Below are 17,550 nucleotides of genomic sequence, written 5' to 3'. Positions count from 1 at the left end.
TCTGTTTTTTGTTTGTTTTGTTTTGTTTTCATTTGGGTTATGTTTCTTTTTATCCCCATTTTAGCTGCCTCACTGTACTTGTTTCTGTGTATTGGGTAGATCTGCTTTGCCTCTCATTCTTGGAATAATGGCCTTATGTATTAGGTGTCTTGTGAGGCTCATTGGCATATTCTTTCTGATCACCTGAGCTAGGTGCTCCTTGTGTGTGTTATTGTGTTAGGTGAGCCTGCCTTGGTAGAGTTTTCATTGCTGTTGGCCTGTTCATGGTAATTGGGCATTGTACCTACACCTCAGTCTAGTGATCTGAAAAGCAATCTTCATTTGTAGCTTGTCTGTGGCAATGATTCAATTAAAAAGCCATGGTATGTCTGCTGTTACAAATACTTACAAGGAAACAAAGCCAAATCACAACTTGTTCCACAAGCCATTATGTGCAGATAATTGCAGTGCTAATTATTGTAAAAGCATGGACTCTAAATCAAAAGATGAGAGTTCCTCTGCATTGCACAATGACAGAACACCTGGAGTACCTATAATAATAAAACCATAATATGCATAATATGCTAATTACACCGGACAGCCAAACAACCTTCTGAATGTCATTCTGGACGTCCTTCCAGATGAAGCTGCAGCAGCGGGGGCCAAGGAAGAGGTGGTTAGGGGCAATGAGGCAGGCAGGTGAGCAGTTAGGGACGATGAGGCAGGCATGCAGAGTGGTTAGGGGCGATGAGGCAGGCAGGCTAGCAATTAGGGGTGAACCGGCAGGCAGATGAGCAGTTCAGGGTGATCAGGCAGGCAGGTAGAGTGGTTAGGGGCAATGAGACAGGCAGGCAAGTGGTTAACGGCAATCAGGCAGGCAGGCAGGCAGAGGGGTTAGGGGCGGTCAGGCAGGCAGGCAAATGGTTAGGGGCAATCAGGCAGGCAGGCAGAGGTGTTAGGGGTGATGAGGCAGGTAGGCAGAATGGTTAGGGGCAATGAGGCAGTCGGACATCTCCTGAGGGGTCTTGGATTGTGAGAGGTTGCAGATCAGGCTGAGGGATCCCCGCCCCCATGCATGATTTTCATGCACTAAGCCTCTGGTATGTAAATGAAGAACTACAGCAAGATATACAAAGGCTTAAGAATGACATAGACATGGTAAAAGTAGAGAGCCTGGCTTGGAAAAAAGAGAAAGTTCAACTTCAAAAAGAAGTAGAATTTCACTTGCTTTTGTTCTTTTTACCAATTCTCTGATCCATTCTCATTTTCCACTTCTAAAAAAAGTTTGTGTATAAAATGAGTTTGTCTAAATATGTAATTGTATATTTAAGTAGATTCTATCAACTAAATAATAGTTTAGGAAAACATTCTCAAGTTTGTTTTTTAATTATGTCTCTCTGTCAGTCTTCCCTATGGATTGGGAAACTAAGTTAGCTATGTACATGTGACCTTCTGAACCAGCGAAAATATAAAGGAGATTGCTGAAAAAAAATGTAATAAGCACTAGGGTTTTGTTTTGTTTTAAGTCCATTGGCTTAAATATAAATTATATCCCATAGCCTGGCTGGTGTGACTCAGTGGTTGAGCATTGACCCATGAACCAAGAGGTTCCTGTCTGGATTCAGGGTCAAGACACATGCCTGTGTTATAGCTGGATTTGCAGTAGGGGGTGTGCAGGAGGCAGCCAATCAATGTTTATCTCTCATCGATGTTTCTATCCCTCTCCCTTCTGCTCTCTTCAAAATCAACTTAAAACCATAAATTGCATCCCAGAAACAATAAAATGGAAGGAAGCTATGACTGAGAGAAGGGATATAAACAAATAGCCCCAGCTAAACTTACCTATTTTTGTGCTATAGTGTGTGCAATCTTCTATGGTTTACTGAAAACCTTGGAACTTAGAATTCCAATATGAACACGTCAAGATATTTTTTTTTTACTTTACTTTTTAGTTATTGTTTATGTTCAATATTATTTTGTATTAGTTTCACATGTACAGCATAGCGGTTATTCATATACTTTGCATCACAGCCCCCCCAAATTTGAAGTACCCACCTGTACTGTACCTAATCATTGGAATATTATCGAGATATTTTAATAACAAACATATATACTTTCATGTATATTTGTTATCACCACTCTCAGATGTGTTTGTTGAGTAAAACCTTTATGTTGTTTAATAACATAAAACTCATACTGCCATAAAAAAACAAAACCTTACCATTGTGACAGCATGGATGGGCCTAGACGGTATTATGCTAAGTGAAATAAATCATACAGAGAAAGATAAGTTCTGTGAGAGTCCATGGCCAGTGTGGCTTTCCCGGGTTCAAAGGCTTAGAGGAAGAGCTGACACACAAATGATACACAAGATGAAATATATTTTTAATACCGGGGGAACCAGAGGACAACTTAACCATAGCTGTCAAGTTCTCCCTGTTGCTCCTTACCCAGCTGCTTTTATTAGCTAGAATACACAATTGCTTTTAGGAATGCAAACAGACATATCAATGGTAATTGGTTATTAAACAGTAAGATTGTCAGGTTTGGGGGGATTTTGCTTTAGGCCATTGAGTCAGCAGCAGGTAACAAAATGTAGATATTCATCCCGTGAATATCAAAAGGAGTCCTGGTCAGCCTTCTGCCAGACTCCTCACAGTTATATCAATTACTGTTGATCTTGGTCTCCAGCAAAGTTCCATCTGATTTCACTTACTAGTATATGTGGAATGTAAAGAGTAGAATAGATGATCTAAGAAACTTAAAACAGACTCATGGGTAACAGAGATCTAACTGATGGATGCCAGTGGGAAGGAGGTCAGTAGACTGGGTCAAAAGTAAAGAGGTCAACAAGTACAAATTGGTAGTTAAAGAATAGTCACACGGATGCCAAGTACAGCATAGAGAATATAGTCAATCATATTGTAATAAGCATGAATGGTGTCAGATGAGTATTGAAATATCAGGAGGATTACTTTGTAAAGTATCTGATTGTCTAACTATTATGCTGCACAACTAAAACTAATACAAATAATGTTGAATGTGAATTGTAATGGAAAGATTAAAATATATAAAACCATAGAACATCAACCATAGAATACCTTCCAAAATAAAAGCATAGCAATTATTATTTTTAAAAAATACTATTTGTTTTTCTTTATTGATTAAGGTATTACATATATGTCCTTATTCCTTCATCCCCCCCACAATGCTCGTGCCCTCACCCCCCTGGTGTCTGTGTCCATTGGTTATGCTTATATGCATGCATACAAGTCCTTTGGTTGATTTCTCCCCTTTCTCCCCACCCTCCCATTGCTTCCTCCTGAGGTTTGAGCATCTGATCAATGCTTCTCTGTCTCTGGATCTGTTTTTGTTCATCAGTTTATTTTGTTCATAATAATCCACAAATGAGTGAGATCATGTGATATTTATCTTTCTCTGTCTGACTTATTTGGTTTATCCTAATGTTCTCCAGCTCCATTCATGTGGTTACAAATGGTAGGAGTTCCTTCCTTTTTACAGCAGCATAGTATTCCATTGTGTAGATGTACCAGTTTTTTAATCCACTCATCTGCTGATGAGCACTTAGGCTGTTTCCCAATCTTAGCTATTATAAACTGTGCTGCTATGAACATAGGGGTACATATATCCTTTCTAATTAGTGTTTCTAGTTTCTTTTTAAAAAAATATATTTTATTGATTTTTCACAGAGAAGAAGGAAGAGGGATAGAGAGCCAGAAACATCGATGAGAGAGAAACATTTGTCAGCTGCCTCCTGCACGCCCCCCACTGGGGATGTGCCCGCAACCAAGGTACATGCCCCTGACTGGAATCGAACCGGGACCCCAGAGTCCGCAGGCTGATGCTCTATCCACTGAGCCAAACCGGTTCTGGTGGTGTTTCTAGTTTCTTGGGATATATTCCTAGAAGTGGGGTCACTGGGTCAAATGGCAGTTCCATTTTGTTTGTTGAGAAAACTCCGTACTATTCTCCACAGTGGCTGCACCAGTCTGCATTCCCACCAGCAATGAAGGAGGGTTCCTTTTTCTCCACATTCTCTCCAGCATTTGTCATTTGTTGATTTGTTGATGATAGCCATTCTGACAGGTGTGAGATGGTCATTTTGATTTGCATCTCTCCGATGATTTGAGCATGTTTCCATGTCTCTTGGCCTTCTGTATGTCCTCTTTAAAAAAGTATTTATTTAGATCTGTTTCCCATTTTTTGATTGGATTGTTTATCTTCCTTTTGTTAAGTTGTATGAGTTCCCTGTAAATGTTGGAGATTAAACCATAATGTTGGCAAATATGTTCTCCCATGCAGTGGGCTTTCCTGTTGTTTTGTTGATGGTTTCTTTTGCTGTGCAGAAGCTTTTTATTTTGATGTAGTCCCATTTCTTTATTTCTTCTTTAGTTCCCATTGCCATAGGAGCTATATAGGTGAAGATATTGCTTCGGTATATGTCTGATATTTTGCTGCCTGTGGATTCCTCTTAAGATTTTTACGGTTTCCTATCTTATTTTTACATAAGTCCTTTATCCATTTTGAGATTATTTTTGTGTGTAGTGTAAGTTGGTGGTCTAGTTTCATTTTTTTGCATGTATCTTTCCAATTTTTCTAACACCATTTATTGAAGAGACTCTCTTGACTCCATTGTATGCTCTTGCCTCCTTTGTCAAATATTCATGGAGCATAGTGGTTTGGGTCGATTTCTGGGTTCTCTATTCTCTTCCATTGGTCTATATGTCTGTTCTTAATCCAGTACCAGGAAGTGTTGAGAATAGTGGATTTGTAATACAGCTTGATATCTGGTATTGAGATCCCTCCAACTTTGTTCTTTTTTCTAAGGATTGCTGCAGCTATTTGAGGTCTTTTTTTATTCCAGATGAAATTTTGGAGAGTTTGTTCTAGTTCTGTGAAATATGCTGTTGGTATTTTTAGAGGGGGGTGCATTGAATCTATAGATTGCTTTGGGTAGTATGGACATTTTAATGTTGATTCTACCAATCCAAGAACATGATATGTTCTTCCATCTGTTTATGTCTTCCTCTATCACTTTTTTCAGTGTCCTGTAGTTTTCTGAGTGCAGGTCTTTTACCTCCTTAGTAAAGTTTATTCCTAGGTATCTTAATTTTTTTGGTGCAATGTTAAATGAGATTCTTTTTTTTAATCTCTCTTTCTGAAAATTCACTATTAGTGTATAAAAATGCCATAGATTTCTTGGCATTAATTTTGTTTCTTGCTACATTGCTGAAATCATTTATTAAGTGTAATAATTATTTGATGGAGTCTTTAGGGTTTTTTCTATGTAAAATATTATGTCATCTGCAAATAATGACAATTTTAGTTCTTTTTTTTCCAATTTGGGTGCCTTTTATTTCTTCTTCTTGTCTGATCGCTATGGCGAGTACTTCCATACTATGTCGAACAGGAGTAGTGAAAGCGGGTATCCCTGTCTTGTTCCTGTTCTTAGGGAAAATGTATTTAGTTTTTGCCCATTGAATATGATGTTGGCTGTAGGTTTGTCATATAAGGCTTTTATTATGTTGTGGTATGATCCCTCTATTCCCACTTTGAGCAGTTATCATTTTGACATGTATGTTATTGTCATACTAGAAACCCAGTACATGAATTCGTGCACCAATAGGGTCTCTTGGCCTGGCCTGCAGGATCAAGCTGAAGCCAGATCTCCGAGATCTCTTGAGGGGTCCCAGATTTTGAGAGGGCACAGGCCAGGCCGAAGGACCCCACCAGTGCATGATGAGGGCTGGGGAGGGATGTGGGAGGTTGGCTGGCATGGGAGGGGCCACAGGAGGTTGGCCATCCAGGGGGAGGGACCATGGGAGTTTGGCCGGCCAGGGGGTAGGGACCATGGGAGGTTGGCCAGCCATGGGAGGTTGGCTGTGGGAGCACACTGACCACCAAGGGGAAGTTCCTGCATTGAGTGTCTGCCTCCTGTTGGTCAGTGCACATCATAGTGACCAGTTGACTGGTCGTTCGGTCATTCAGTCATTAGGTCACTTAGGCTTTTATATATATAGATAGGTCACATAAATTATTTGCAATCCTCCTATATAATAAATGGGTAAAATGCAAATTCACCCTAACAGCAGAACAACCAGAATGACCGCTGGACCAGTCACTATGAGGCACACTAACCACCTTTTGTTCTCTTTCCCTGGCCAGCAGGCTCCAATTGCCTGATGGCCACCCACAGAAGGGGTGGGGCTGGCGATCGGGCAGGAACAGCTGACCTCTCAGTCCCTTCCCCCAGCCATCAGGCACTAATCACCTGATGGTGAACGGGGAACCGGGAGTGGGTGGCAGTGGGGGGTGTGGCCGACTGCGGGCAGCTGGGGAAGATGGCCCGGATCATAGGCCAGGCCTTGGGACTGTACCTGCACATGAATTTCATGCGCTGGTTCTCTAGTATCTAATAAAAGAGTAGTATGCAAATTAACCATCTTTCTGTCACTACGTCACAAAGATGGCAGCGGGAGGCCATGGAGCTGGAGTGAGCAGGAGGTTTGGGTTGCTCCCGGCAATGGAGGAAGCCAAGCTTCCAGATTTCCGTAGCCAGGCCTGGGCTCTACTCAAGGCTACAAAGTTTCAATTACAGAAGATAAATAAAACCCAGATATCTGCTGAAAAAAGAAAAGAAAAAAGGAGAGGCTGAGAGCTTGGGTCACTGGGGGGCATGGCCAGCCTGAAAACAGCCCTCAGCCCCTCACCCAGGCTGGCCACAACCCCATGGGGTGCGGGTCCCCTCTGGGGGGCTTGGAAAGCCTGCAAACAGCCATCAGCCCCTCACCCAGGCTGGCCAGGAACCCCAGTGGGGACCCCGACATTGAAAGGGGTGTGGCCAGCCTGAAAACAGCCCTCAGCCCCTCACCCAGGCTGGCTAGGCACCCCAGCGGGACCCCTACCCTGATCTGGGACACCCTTCAGGGCAAACCAGCCGGCCCCCACCTATGCACCAGGCCTCTATCCTATATAATAAAAGGGTAATATGCAAATTTACCCTAACAGCAGAATGACTGGGTATCACTGGTCAATATGATACACACTGACCACCAGGGGGAAGACGCTCAATGCAGGAACTGCCCTCTGGTGGTCAGTGTGCTCCCACAGGGAGAGCTCTGCTCAGCCACAAGCCAGACTGATGGCTGCCAGCACAGCGGTGGTGGTGGGAGCCTATCCCGCCTCCTCAGCAGCACTAAGGATGTCCGACTGCAGCTAGGCCTGCTCCCCCCGGCAAGTGGACATCCCCCGAGGGCTCCCAAGCTGCCAGAGGGATGTCTGAATGCCAGCTTAGGCCTGATCCCCAGGGAGGAGGCCTAGACCAGCAGGTGGACATACCCCAAGGGATCCGAGACTGCGAGAGTGCACATGCCGGGCTGAGGGAACCCCCCCGCCCAGTGCACATATTTTTGTGCACCGGGCCTCTAATAAATTCAATATTTGTCTCTAAAGAAGAAAACTGAGTTTTGAGTTGGAAAAAGATTGAGATATTATGCTCCTTATAAGGAAAAGTGGATGCCACCTCTCATTACACTAAGCATTAAATTACTTTTCAAAAGTTATACTTAATTTATGTGATATATTTGATGAGATTTTATGTTTATTTATCTGATTCAGCATTATAGAATTATATCCTTTCTTTTGGTGCCATAAAATTCTAGGTAATGCACCTTTCAGAACTTTGGACAGATCATTAAACCTTGGTTTCATTTCAGTTATCAGTAAATATGGGGCTAACATAAGTAGATATCTACTTGTGTATCCTCTAGCTATAAGATTTTATAGTGATTGTATGTGAAATTATGAAAGCATTACTTATTTTCCAGAATTGTACATTAACTAACAATTCATTGATTTTACTCTCCTCCAGTGTTATGGTAAGCTTTGGTTCATATATGTTTTGAATACCACCACTTTTTGATACCCTCAAAGATCTTAGAAAAATTAGTTTTAAAAGGCAATGGGGGAAGGAATAGCATCCTGAAAAAAGAGGATATCTTCCTATTTGTTACTGATGCACAATGTCATATCCTCTAAATCTAGTGGGTAATGTAAGACCCAAGTGAGAAAGACAAAAGGGGCAAATTTTGCATGTTTTGTCTTTTTATTTCTTTGTCTCTGTTAGATAAACATATAGGTCACATATATTATTTGCAATAAACTTAATATTTGTCTCTAAAAAAAACTGAGAAAAGAAAACGGAGTTGGTTTTTTAATTTAAGTTCTTAATAGTTTTAAGTATAACAAATGTCTCCTTTTCCCCCCATTGACTTTACTGGGCTGCTCCCAAGCCCCCCAGCACATACCCTCACCCCCCCTACTGTCTGTAGCCATGGGTTATGCTTATATGCATACATATAAGTCCTTTGGTTGCTCTCTTACCTTCCCCCCCACACCTCCCCTGCCTTCCCTCTGAGGTCATACTGTCTGTTTGATGCTTCTCTGTCTGTGGATCTATTTTTATTCATAAGTTTATGTTGTTCATTATATTCCACAAAGGAGTGAGATCACGTAATATTTATATTTCTCTGACTGGCTTATTTCACTTAGCATAATGCTCTCCAGGTCCATCTATGCTGTTGCAAATGGCAAAAGTTCCTTCTTTTTTATAGCATCACTAGAGGCCTGGTGCATGAATTCATGCACAATGGGGTCCCTCAGCCTGGCCGGCTGACTGGAGCTGTCTTTCCCAGTACCAATCAGGGCAATTGGGGCCATCTGTGTGTGTGGGGGGGGGGGGGGGGGTGGAGAGGGAGGGTGGTATTGTGGAGGTTGGTCAGCCAGAGATAGGGGCCGATCGTGGCCACTGGCAGTGCGGTAGGGGCACAGGTGATTGGCCGGCTGGGGGTGGAGAAGAGGGTCACGGTAGGTTGGCCAGCCAGCCCCAATGGAGGCCGGCCCATGGCGGGGCAGGAAGGGAGGGACCACAAGAGGTTGGCTCTGGGAGTGTACTGACCACCAGGGGGCAGCTCCTGCATTGAGTGTCTGCCCCCTGGTGATCAGTGTGCATCATAGCAACTAGTGGGTTTGGTCACTTAGGCTTTATAGAAATATAAATAGAACTAGGTCCAATGCACGGAATTCATACAAGGGGTTCAGTCCTCACAGTCCCACCTTTGTCCGGAAGGTTGTCCAGACCGACATTCTGCTGTTTGGTCTAATTAGGATATTAGCTCTTTATTATATAGGAATCCATTGTGTAGATATGCCACAGTTTTTTAATCCACTCATCTGCTGCTGGGCACTTAGGCTGTTTCCCAATCTTAGCTATTGTAAATTGTGCTGTTATGATCATAGGGGTGCATATATCCTTTCTTGTTTTTCACTTGAGGATATTTTTCCATTGATTTTTAGGGAGAGTGGAAGAGAGAGGGAAAGAAAGAAAAAACATCAATGTGAGAGAAACACATTGATTGGTTGCCTCCTGCACAAGCCCTGACCAGGGCCGAGGCCGGGGAGGATCCTGCAATTAAGGTACGTGCCCTTGATTGCAATTGAACCCAGGACCATTTGGTCCAAAAGCTGATGCTCTATCCACTGAGCCAAACTGGGTTGGGCCATATATCCTTTTTGATTGGTGTTTCTGATTTCTTGGGATATATTCCTAGAAGTGGGATCACTGAGTCAAATGGGAGTTCCATTTTTTGTTTTTTGAGGAAACTCCATACTGTTTTCCACAGTGGCTGCTCCAGTCTGCATCCCACCAGCAGTGCAAGATGATTTCTCTTTCTCCGCATCTTCACCAGCACTTGTCATTTGATTTGTTGATGGTAGCCATTCTGACAGTTGTGAGATGTTACCTCATTGTTGTTTTGATTTGCATCTCTCAGATAATTAGTGACTTTAAGCATGTTTTCATGTCTCTTGGCCTCTGTATGTCCACTTTCGAAAAGTATCTATTTAGGTCCTTTGCCCAGCTTTTGATTGGATTGTTTGTTTTCCTTTTGTTAAGTTGTATGAGTTCCTTATAAATTTTGGAGTTTAAACCCTGATCGTATATAACATTGGCAAATATGTTCTCCCATGCAGTGGGCTCTCGTGTTGTTTTGTTAATGGTTTCTTTTGCTGTGCAGAAGCTTTTTATTTTGATGTAGTCCCATTTCTTTATTTTCCCCTTAGTTTCCATTGTTATAAAGGTGTGTCGGTAAAGATATTGCTCTGACATATGCCTGATATTTTGCTGCCAGTGGGTTCCTCTACAATTTTTAAGGTTTCCCATTGGATGTTTAACTCCTTTTTTCATTTTGAGTTTATTTTTGTGTATGCTATAATGTGGAGGTCTAGCATGTATCTGTCCAATTTTCCCAACACCATGTATTGAAGAGACTGCCTTGACTCCATTGTATGCTCTTGCCTCCTTTGTCAAATATTCATTGAGCATAATGGCTTGGGTTGATTTATGGATCCTCTGTTCCGTTCCACTGGTCTATATGTTTGGTCTTGTGCCAGCACGTGGCAGTGTTGAGAACAGTGGCTTTGTAATGTAGCTTGATATTTGGTATTGTGATCCCTCCAACTTTGTGCTTCTTTCTCAAGATTGCTGCGGCTATTTGGGGTGAGAAAACTGAGTTTTGAGGTACGTTTTGAAATGATATGATGTGAATAGGAGCACAAAATTAAAAAAGCCCTTTGAGAAAACTTGAAAAAGTCTGCTTCTTTATTGAAAAAGAAATGAAGCAGAATTTATAACAATTTTAATGATAAAATTAAACATACAAAATATTTTTATTGATTCAAGTCATAGCAACTAAACTAAGATTCAAATGATCAAATTAATGAAGTCTTTTTAATTAATAAAGTAATAACAATATCCTTAATATCAAACTTTCATCAAAGGTTGAAGAAAAAAAGGAGCAGAAAGGCAGTAAAAAGGAAACATCCAGAAACATGTATGATGGTGCTGGTGATAGTGACAATGGTGGATTGAGTCAGCAGAGCAACAGTGAACAAACTGATAAGCAGCAGGTTTCTATTATGGAGGATAAAGATTCTGACAGGTAAGCCTACAGCAGTACTTAACAGTAGGTAATTATTCTTTTCCTATAAACAAATTCCAACTTGAGCTAATATTCCTGATTACCATTTTTTTTATTTTTACTAGAGAGAGTGAACCTTGCTTGGTAATCAGAAAGATGCAAATCAACGAACAATGAGATACCTTTTTTTGAACTAATAATGATAATTATTTTATTAAAGAAAATAAAAACCAGAATTGGCACGTGGGAGGAAAAGGCATTCTCATGCACTCTCGGTAGATGAAATTGGCACTTTTTTTTAAGGGAAATTGAACTAGTTTTGAAATTTCAAGTATTTCATTCCTTTATCCCAATAGATTCACTTCCAGAACTAGATCCTACAGGAAAACATGACTTGTATAAACACACACATACACATTCAAAGGACATTAATTATATATTATTATGTATATAAAACATACAGTAGGACATTGTAATATATATATATACATATATATATATATATATATATATAATATGACATAGATGTTAAAGATATATAATATACACACACATTAAGGATATGTATATAAATGCTACAAATATATGTATGTATGCTAAGGATATTTCTGACAACATTGCATACCAAAAAGTTGCAGATAGTGTAAATACCTATCTATAAGGAAATGCATTATTATACCCACAAAATAATGTAGTGTGCAGCCATTGGAAAAAATGAAAGTAGTTCTGGTCTACAGTATGATTGTTTCACAATTGAAATGTATTTAAAGCATTGGGTTTATATCATGTCTTAAGCAAATTTTGTGAGAATACTTTTAATATCTGCTCAGGTATAAAAGGAAGTCATATGCAACACTGTCACTCTACTTTGTTTCTATCTAAATTGCTAGTGACTGGTTTTTTGTGTTTTGTTCCTAATACCTGAGTGCTCAAATATTGGACACTCAAATTAATATGAAAGCCCAAGGATTTCACAAGGCAGTTTGTTCCATGTCTTATCTACAAAGTAGAGGCCTGGTGCATGAAAATCATGCACTCAGATTGGGGGGATCCCTCAGCCTGGCCTGCGTCAATGGGGAGCAGGCCTAAGCCATCAGTTGGACATCCTTATCCCTGCAGGGGAGGAGGGAGAGGTTCCTGCCACCACCGCTGTGCTCACCAGCATGTGCCATGCTTCTGGCTGAGAGGCACTCCCCAGTGGGAGCTCACTGACCACCAGGGGGAGGCTCATGCATTGAGCATCTGCCCCCTGGTGGTCAGTTCATGTCATAATGACTAGTCGTTTGGCCGTTCAGTCAATTTGCATATTAGCCTTTATTATATAGGATTTCGGTATATTGAGAAAAACCTATTAAAACGCATCAAGAGGCTAATCTGCTAGACAAGGGGTTGACAGACCTTTTCTGTAAAGGGCCGGATAGTCTGTAATACAGGCTCTATGACCCATCTGGTCTCTGAAATCTGTCATAGACATTAGGTAAAGGAGTGGGATTGGCTGTGTTCCAATAAAACTTTATTTACAAACACAGGCTCTGGGCTGGATTTGGCCTGCAGGCATTCGTTTTTTGACCTTTGCATTATAAACCAAGGTGCTCCTAATGTAGTGAATATTCTTTTTGAAGGTATGCATGCATACTTTTATCCTTCCTTTTTAAGGAGAACGCATTTCACTATGCACCACACACAATTTATCAACAGGGACATCATAATACACAATTGACAAAAATTCAGTTTGTAAAGTAAAAATATTACCTGCATGTTCCCCCTTTATTTCTGTTACACGATTTTAAGATGACTAACTACCGTGTACTATGTACATTTGAGTAGTGTAACATGTTCTAGGATTGGATGATTTTCATCTAGCAAGAAATCCTTCTGTCGTCTTTGTAAACACAAGAAACATGATAATCAGGTTATATAATATTATATACCTAGCAACATTTCATGGGATCTTTTAGTTGTATAATTTTGTGAATTTCTTTTTTAATACTTAGCCTGGCATGTTTTAGACCAGATAGTGCCACAGGTATGTAATGAAAAAATTTTTAAGTATTACAAAAATGCTTCATAGTCACTATGAAAGGATTGAAAGTGACAGCTAAACATGAAGATGATGAGATCATCCAAGATTGTGCCATTTAGCTACAAAGTCCTGAAAAAAGAAAAGGTCTGTACGCACTGATTCTAATTTCCCTTCCACGCACTCTTGAACCCACTCTCATAATTTTTAGTCCCACTTCTTCTGCAAAATTGTTTTTCTCAAGGTTAGTACTTATTTTCCTCTAATAAATCTAGGGATAATGTTTTAGACCTGGCCTTACCTTACCTATCAGCAGTATTTGAACCAAAGGAAAACTCTTTTTTCATTCGGCTTTCAGGACGTTGAGTTTTCAGGAGGTTCAAACAGACTAACTCAGTTTCCCCCTTGCCCTTCCTAGTCTGTCCTTCTTAGTCTGTTTGGTTTCTCCTCATCTCCCACCTTTTACACATCCAGGTGTCCCAGCACTCAGTCCATGATCCTATTTCTCATGACTTGTATTATCTAATACATACTAACTAGAGGCCCAGGGCACGATTTCGTGCATGGGTGGGGCCCTTCTGGGTGGTCTGCAGGATTCAGCCAAAACCCGCAATCTAATGCTGCCTGCAGCTCCTACCTGCTGCTCCCACTCATCCCGGCCCCACTGTGCCTGCTGCGGGCTCACGTCCAATCAGTCCCAATTGGGAGAGGCTTGCTCTGCTGCAGCAGCACTCAGCAGCCATGAGTCCTGCATCTGGCCCCCTCCTGAGGGGTGTGGCCTGTGGGATCTAGCTGAAACTGGGTCTCCCTTCACCCCCTGAGGGTTCCCAAATTTCAAGAGGGCATGGCCAGGCTGAGGGACCCCACCAGTGCATGATGGGGCCGGGGAGGAACTGTAGGAGGGCTCCAGGGCAGGTCCGGACCTGTCTGGCCCAGTCCCATCAGGGCCAGCTGGCTGAGAAGAGACCGCGGGAGGGCTCCAGGGTGTGTCTGGAGCAGTTGACAGTTGACGGTCTCTGGATGACCAAACTCTTAGCATATTAGGTTTTTATTATATAGGATTAAATACTAGCCTAACAGTCTACAAAAGTTACCAAATAATTTAATTTTCAAAGAAAATCATAACTAATTGGATTATCACCATTTTCTAACTAACCTATATAATAAAAGCCTAATATGCTAAGTGTCTGGTCATCTGGTCGTCTGTTCAACCAATCAAAGCATACTATGCTAATGACATGCTAAGGCCATTCAACTGCTCACTATGACATGCACTGACCACCGGGGGGCAGAAGCTCCAACCGATAGGTTAGATTGCTGTTGGGGTCCAGCCAATTGGGACTGAGCGACATGGGCCAGACATGCCCTGGAGCCCTCCCACAATTCCTCTCTGGCTGGCCAACCTCCCATGTCTCTCTCACATTTCCAATCGTGCACCGGTGGGGGTCCCTCGGCCTGGCCTCCGCCCTCTTGCAATCCGGGACCCCTTAAGGGATGTTGGAGAGCCGCTTTTGGCCCGCTCACGCAAGCCAGGCTGAGGGACCCCTCTGGTGCATGAATTCGTGTACTAGGACTCTAGTATATATATCAAATGATATGTGATTATTTTATTTTTTCCAATTTCTAATTTTTTCCAGTTTTATTGAGATATAATTGACAGATATCATTGTATATGTTGAAAGCATACAATTCTGTTCATTTTATACACTTTTAGGTGGTTAGACTAGAGGCCCAGTGCATGAAATTCATACACGGGGGAGGGGAGAAGGGTCCATCAGCCCAGCCTGCACTCTCTCCAATCCGGGACCCCTTGGAAGATGTCCAACTGCCTCTGGCAATCTGGGACCACTGGCTCCTAACCACTCACCTGCCTGCCTGCCTGATCACTCCTAACCCCTCTGCCTGCATGCTTGATCGCCCCTAACTGCTCTCCTGCTGCCCTGTTCACCCCTAACCACCTCTGCCTTGTCCCCGCACCCAGGACCCAGGATTCCCTCATCTGGCCAGTTGTAGGCACTTGGGACCCAGAATTCCCTTCCTCTGACTGGCCACAGGCACCCAGGAACTGGGCTGGTTTCACCCAGGCTGGCTGCAGCCACAGGGGACTGTAGGCAGGTGGCCTTGCCTGGGAGGCAGCCACGGGCGCCTCGGACCATGAGGAGGGCAGCTTGTCCCTCTCCCAGGCCCCAGCCTGGCTGGTCTCCATTTCTCTCTTGTGAACTCATTTGTGCCTGGCTGGTCCCCATTCCTCTCTCCCGAGCTCATTTCTGCCTGGCTGGTCCCCATTCCTCTCTCCCGAGTGTTCAGTGTCTGAACAGCTCTGGTGCAATGGCACGAGGGCATGAGGGCATCGGGGCATGATGACCATTTGCATATTACCTCTTTATTAAATAGGACTAGAGGCCCAGTGCATGAAAATCATGCATGGGAAGGGGGTCCATTCAGCCCAGCCTGCACCCGCTTCAATCCGGGATCCCTGGGATCAGGCCTAAACTGGCAGTCAGACATCCCCCTCACAATCTGGGACTGCTGGCTCCTAACCGCTCACCTGCCTGCCTGCCTGATCACACCTAAGTGCCCTGCCTGCCAGGCTGAACACCCCTAATTGCCTCTGCCTGCCAGCCTGATCGCCACTAACTGCCCTCCTTCCCGACCTGGTCACCCCCTGCTCCCCCTTCCACAGGCCTGGTTGCCCTTTACTGTCTCCCCTGCCGGCTTGGTTGCCCCTAACTGACTGCCCTCTGGCCTGATCGCCCCTTACTGCCCTGCCTGCAGGCCTGGTCACCCCTAAGTGCCTGCCTTTGCTGACCTGGTGGCCCCTGGCTGGCCTGGTTGCTGCTCACTGCCCCCTCTGTGGGCCTGGTTGCCCCACACAGCCTGCTGTTCAGTTGTTTGGTCGTCCCTCACTAACACCCCTGCCAACCTGGTTGCCCCCCACAGCCTGCTCTTCGGACGTTTGGCCATCCCTCACTAATCCTCTTGCCAGCCTGGTCGCCCCATGCAGCCTCCTGTTCGGTTGTCCATCCAGTTGTTTGGTCGTGATGTCCCTGGCATTTTATATATTACTAATAGCCCGGTGCACAAAATTTTTGCACTGGGGTAGGGGGGAAGGGGGCCCTCAGTCTGGCCTTCGCCCTCTCCAATCTGAGACCTCTCAGGGAATATCGAACTACCTGTTTGTGCCCACACTTTTAGCAGATGACAGCTCCATTGTTGTTTCTTTCTTATGCTTAAAACCATTGGAATTAGTAGGTATTCAATGTGTGTATACATTTTGGGGGGACACCCTGTATATCTCTAGTCAGTGGTGAAAGAACCCAACAGCAGATTTGGAACCCCCAGACAGGGAACCTCGCTCACTCCCCACGTCTCCCCACTTCACTTTCCACCTTCGTGGGCAGCAGGAGAATCAACGTGTTCTCTCATTAATTCGGAAAAGCACGTCCTGTCACCCACTGCCCGGTAGGAGTGCGCTAGGCCCAAAGCATCTGAGGCTCAGTCAGGGCAGCCTTCACTCATGGGTGCTGGCACCCAAAGTGCACATTCCTCCTCTACAGTCGCCCCGACTATCCCACTGTTTCACTGAGAGGATGGAATTCCTCTCCGCCTCTGGGTTCTTGATCTTGAACGCTGACCGAAGACATCTCAGAGAGGGCCACCCGTGCCCACCAGGTGTGTCTGTCTGCACCTGCTCCTGCCTCAGCACCTGCATTAATCCCCCAGAAGTGATCTCATAGCTGCACTGACCTCCGTGGGAACAGGGCATCACCACTCCGCCCTCTCACTGTCATCTCACAGGCACCTTGCCCGCTGCTGCCCGCCTTCAGTATGCAAATTAGTCGTCATCTTGTTGCATCAGGGTGGGGGTCCCCACTGGGGTGCCTGGCCAGTTTGGGTGAGGGGCTGAGGGCCCTTTTCAGGCTGGTGGGCAACTGAAGCTCCCAACCTCTCCTTTTCTTCTTTTTTTTTATTCTGGGATTTATTTACCTTCTATGGCTGTCACTGGAGCTGATAGCTGGCTTTAACTCTGAGGCTCGGCTCCAGCTCTGAGACCTCAGCTGCTGAAAGCAGGGATCTGGGTTTGTTTGGCTTCTATAATTGAAACACTGTTGCAGTCCTGCCAGCTGAAACCCGGCTGGCTGAAAGCAGGTTTCTGGAGTTTGTTTAGCTTCTATAATTGCAACATTGCTTCTTAAAGTGCAGCTCAGAGGCCGGCAATGGCAGGTGGGGAACCTTGGCTTCCTCCATCACTGGAGCAAGCAAGCCTCCTGTTCGCTTCAGCTGCCTGGCTGCCGGCCACCATCTTGGTTGGTAGTTAATTTGCATATCGCCCTGATTAGCCAATGGGAAGCGTGTCGGAGGTATGGTTAATTACCATGTTTGTCTATTATTGGATAGGACTAGAGGCCTGGTGCACAAAAATTTTGGCACTCGGCGGGGAGGGGCGGTCCCTCATCCCAGCCTGTGCTCTCTAGCAGCCTGGGACCACTCAGGGGATGACCACCTGATGGCTTAGGCTCGCTCCCTGGGGGATTGGGCTTAAGATGGAAATCA

The 17,550-nt window shown here is 44.0% G+C and overlaps 1 protein-coding gene across 1 annotated transcript in view; it reads left to right on the top strand.

Annotated features, from left to right (window-relative positions):
- Positions 1-17,550, top strand: part of LOC132234060 (putative coiled-coil domain-containing protein 144C) — a 53,839-nt gene that overhangs the window by 17,028 nt on the left and 19,261 nt on the right. Inside the window, exon 7 of the mRNA XM_059695138.1 lies at positions 10,837-10,997. Coding sequence (XP_059551121.1) covers positions 10,837-10,997 — 161 coding nt within the window. The remainder of the gene's footprint in view (positions 1-10,836; positions 10,998-17,550) is intronic.

The sequence above is a fragment of the Myotis daubentonii genome, chromosome 1 (genome assembly GCF_963259705.1).
Source record: "Myotis daubentonii chromosome 1, mMyoDau2.1, whole genome shotgun sequence".
Classification (NCBI taxonomy): Eukaryota; Metazoa; Chordata; class Mammalia; order Chiroptera; family Vespertilionidae; genus Myotis; species Myotis daubentonii.
This window is presented reverse-complemented; position numbering and strand designations above follow the sequence as displayed.